Below are 4,277 nucleotides of genomic sequence, written 5' to 3' on the forward strand. Positions count from 1 at the left end.
GCTCCGCGTAAGCCCTCTACTCCCCACTCTACAGGTTTAATCTTAATAGGTAATAGTTGAGAGTTTTAATTTATAATAAAAATTCGGTTTTCCTTAACTAACATCCTTATGCGAGGCGAATCTATTACATTCTGAATTATATATCTAAAATTAGTTTGATTTTATTGGAAGAAACAAGAAAAAAGGAAGAAAAAGATATTCATCCTCGCATTCAGAAAGATTTCTATTTTATTACTAATTGCTTAATTATTAAACACAAATGTAACATACATTATCACTAATATACTGTTAATGTACGCTTTTATTTATTATTTAATAGAAATGCTTTTTTGAAAAAGATCGTGGAATATTCTTAGACATTCTTTAGAGTAGATAATCTGTGTGACGCATAAAGGTACATAACGTCATCTATCTGTTGGTTTGAATTTTAAGTAAAGAAAAAGATATACCCCCCTATAAAAGAGAAACGGAATTTTCGGTTTCGAAATAAAGATAAAATAGGGACGAAATATCAAGATCATGACGAAATATTAACCTAGAGATAAAATAAAAATAAGGTATGAATCATATATTTATAATAACGAAAGAGAGAATTTTATCGGGATGTAACACTGTACAATGGAAATTAGGAACACTCGATCCTTAGAAAGGTTGATGTATATAATTTATGTATTCGAGAAAATAGAGGTAAATGGAATTTGAAGATTAAAATTACATGAAATATTATATCAATCAGGATAAATACTTGCTTTTATTGTTTCGATTAATCAAATATTATGCAATCTCAACAATATCGGGATTTTTATACGAGAGACATTTGATTGGCCGATTTTTTGTGCACTGCACTGTACAGCTACTATATACGTTTCGACTAGATAGGCCTTCAAAGAAGAAAGTTTTGAAAATTGAAAATATTCATGAAAAAACATGGAGAGTGAATATGAATAGTTAAAAAAATATCTAGTCGATATTTTATTCATAATTTTTTATTCGATATTTTTATATCGAGCTGCAAAAAATATCGAATATTCGATATTATCGAATATCAATAAACAATTAAACATCCCTATTTCACGTTCTTTCTTTAGATCGAAAGAGGAGAGAATCGGGTGCGCGAAGCACAGTTATGCATTCCTGGACGAAGATCAACAAGTAGCATGGAGTAGTGGGGACGATCGCTGTTTGCACGTCGATGAGGAAGGGGTCGGCGTCGTGGCCTGGCGCGGGTAGAGCGCGGCCGAGAGCGAGAGGTGGGGATACTCACTGCTGGGTACCGCGAAGGGGGAGGATTGCAGGCTGTCAGGCGAGCGAGCGAACGAGCGCGGGCAGACAGGCCGCAGGGCGAAGCGAGCGCGTCGTCTCCTCGCTGCCTCGCTGCCGTTCAGACCAGTTCAGACTTCAGTCGGGTGTTGTTGGGGCTAGGCGCGTCGTTATCGCTGTCGTTCTCGCTCCTGCGGCTCAACTACTCTTCTGTACGTGAGCGCGCGTGTGTGACCGTGTGTTTAGTTCATTTCACTCGGTATATATGGAGAGATATTCGTATGCATACAGTTAACGCAAAACAGAGGTGGGACACGATGAAAGGCGCGTGTGGAAACAGTGTGTGTAGTGATCGTTGAAACTTTTAATTTCAAGTTCGCGGACCGAAGAAAGGAGAGAGCGTCGGGAAGAGGTCAGCGACGCAAAAAGGAGAGGATAGATGCCGAGGACATTAGACGCTGGACCGCCATTGGACGTGGAGGTGGATTCGGGGACCGTTGACGATGCTGGGAAAATGCGTCGCGCGGCGGTCCGGGGCGAGGCCCCGGCTAGGACTTCTCATCGCACTGCCTACGTCGCTTGCCTTGCTCTTGTTACTTTGCGGAACTCTCGGTGAGTTAACCATATTTTTCTCGAGGTTACGCGCGTTCTCTACGAAGCCGCGTCAGTGTGTTTGAATCTGAATCTTACCGCGCTTGCGCGAATGAGATTTGCACGCGCGGTTACTGCACCGATGGCATTCAGGAGGGAGACGATTCTCACAACGGGGCCTCCTCAAAGTTCTCAAACCGCGTTCTGAGCTGGGACCTAGCTGAGCGAACTGACGATAACGTCGCGGTTCGTTGAAACGGGGGGCACGCACTTACACGTTGCTCTATTTCTTGTCTTGGATCAGCACGTTCGAATGAGAAGCCGTAGATCTGTTCGCGTTACTTGCACTTTTTGATCTCAGCATCTTCACTTTCTCCCTTTTCGGTGTAGGAAAGTTTTTGAAAAATTAAGTAAAAGAAATTATTCTTAAATTTGTTTAAGGTAATATATTGGGTTAGGGAGAATGTTCCTTTACAAGTTGATAAAAAGACTTAGCAATCCATATATTCTATTTAAAAAAAAATTACCTATTACACCCCTTGATTTTCAGGATAAAGAGCAACGTTTCAGCTTTAAGAATCTATATTTATAATTGCGATACAATGATTTTTAACGGAGTTACGAACAATAAAGTCAGAATGTTCCTTTTTACTTAATCCGCGAGTAACTCGGGAACACAAAATTGTACGAACATATAAAAAAAACCGATTTTGTAGGGAAAGCTTCAAACTTTTACGATAGATGGTCGAAAATTTGTTCAAATTTTTTTGGACACGCTACAGACCTACAAAGTGAAAAGAAAATTTTTCATCTTTTTCAGCTCGTAGTTTTCTATATGCAAAAATTACAAAACTCACATAAATTCAAAAATATAGTAACCATTCGAAAGTAGAGATTTTAAACTTTAAAACTTTTTTTTTTAAATTTAAATTTTGATCATTTTTAACGAAGATATTGATAGGAGAGGACTTTTTATCAACTTGTAAAAAGACTTTTTCCCTAACCCAATAGTTTCTATATAAGGATTTAAATACATATAATCAATTACAGATTACGTTTAGATCAAGAGGTAAATCGCTGATCAAAATTGTGTACACTGAAAAAAAATCCTAAATTTCAATAAATATTTATTTAAATACATAGTATCAACTAAATATTTATTAAATATAAGAATAGATTTATTTGGTACAAAAAACATTAATTTGATTTAACAATCACTTTTTTTTTATTAAGTAAGTAAATATTTATTTATTGTAAGTAAATATTTAATTGGCAGTATTGAATTCAGGCTATTTTTTTCTCTGTATATCTCTGTAAATCAATGCCTACTAATGCCCATTAATACCCTAGTAATGCATAATCTCACCGCTTATTATAATACACAATTTTCTTAAGTAATATCCAGTAATGCCCAGTAATGATTCAAATTTGTACACGCAATGCCCTCAGCGGTTTGAGTACCTCTTGGTTTTAAATGGTCACCTTAAGTTTTAATGAATGCGCTAAAGCGCACTCGTCAGCGCTCACTAAGGGAGAAGTACAGAGTCGCTATAACGTATATAACACATAATGCATAAAAAAATAAACCAATCAAAGTTTTTCATTTCTTTCCTTTCCATGAAATACAAGATTCTGATTAATTTTCTTATGCTTTACGCATTATGCGGTATGCAAAGGTCTGTGCTCCGGCCTTAATGGGCTTTCTATAATAAGCCATTATCTAAGCTAGTCTTAAGCTAGAAGAAATTGATCAATCATAGTCGATTATTCTTTTCACATTCGATTGTGATTTCGGTCAATTTCTTAAGACTTAAAACTTAGGTAGTGGCTTATTTTGTAGAAAGCCTATTATTATTATCGCACGCGCGACTCATAGATATGTGACTATCTAAATACATAGTTCGTAATTGGCTATGTTTATATTCTTATCTCAAAAATCATTTGCTTAAAATAAAAATTTACAAACAACCTTTTCACTTAATTTTCCGAGAACTATCCTGCTATAGTATTTTAGGTCGTGAATTTTGAGACGCCTTGTATATTTATCTCGTTTTAAATACAAAAATTTTTGAAAATTTCAAGCAATGCAAACAAACTTTGACCGCTATTTGTAGTTGGTCCTTATATTTAAGATAATTTTAAGTACAGTGGTTAAGATGTTATAAAAACTAATCAGAGATCTGTACTAGCCTTTTAAGGTATTACTTAAGATGATCTTAAAATAAGAACGGATTATGAATGTTGCTTTTAGTGCAATACTTATACAGGGTGGGGAAAAAGTATGGAAGCAAACAATTATTTCCGAAACTATTCATTTTTCGACAAAATGTCTTAGACATAATTTTTATGGTATGAAAAGATGTATTATGTGGCATAGACGGCATGACCTTGAAATGACCCTTACGAGCTGCATACAAATAACGTAA

The 4,277-nt window shown here is 35.9% G+C and overlaps 1 protein-coding gene across 1 annotated transcript in view; it reads left to right on the plus strand.

Annotated features, from left to right (window-relative positions):
• The first annotated feature begins 1,407 nt into the window (after positions 1-1,407).
• LOC108765746 (DE-cadherin-like) overlaps positions 1,408-4,277 on the plus strand; it is a 180,496-nt gene continuing 177,626 nt past the window's right edge. The window contains 1 exon segment of the mRNA XM_018514590.1: positions 1,408-1,872. Coding sequence (XP_018370092.1) covers positions 1,764-1,872 — 109 coding nt within the window. The 5' untranslated portion in view covers positions 1,408-1,763.

The sequence above is a fragment of the Trachymyrmex cornetzi genome, unplaced genomic scaffold (assembly GCF_001594075.2).
Source record: "Trachymyrmex cornetzi isolate Tcor2-1 unplaced genomic scaffold, Tcor1.1 scaffold521, whole genome shotgun sequence".
Lineage (NCBI taxonomy): Eukaryota > Metazoa > Arthropoda > Insecta > Hymenoptera > Formicidae > Trachymyrmex > Trachymyrmex cornetzi.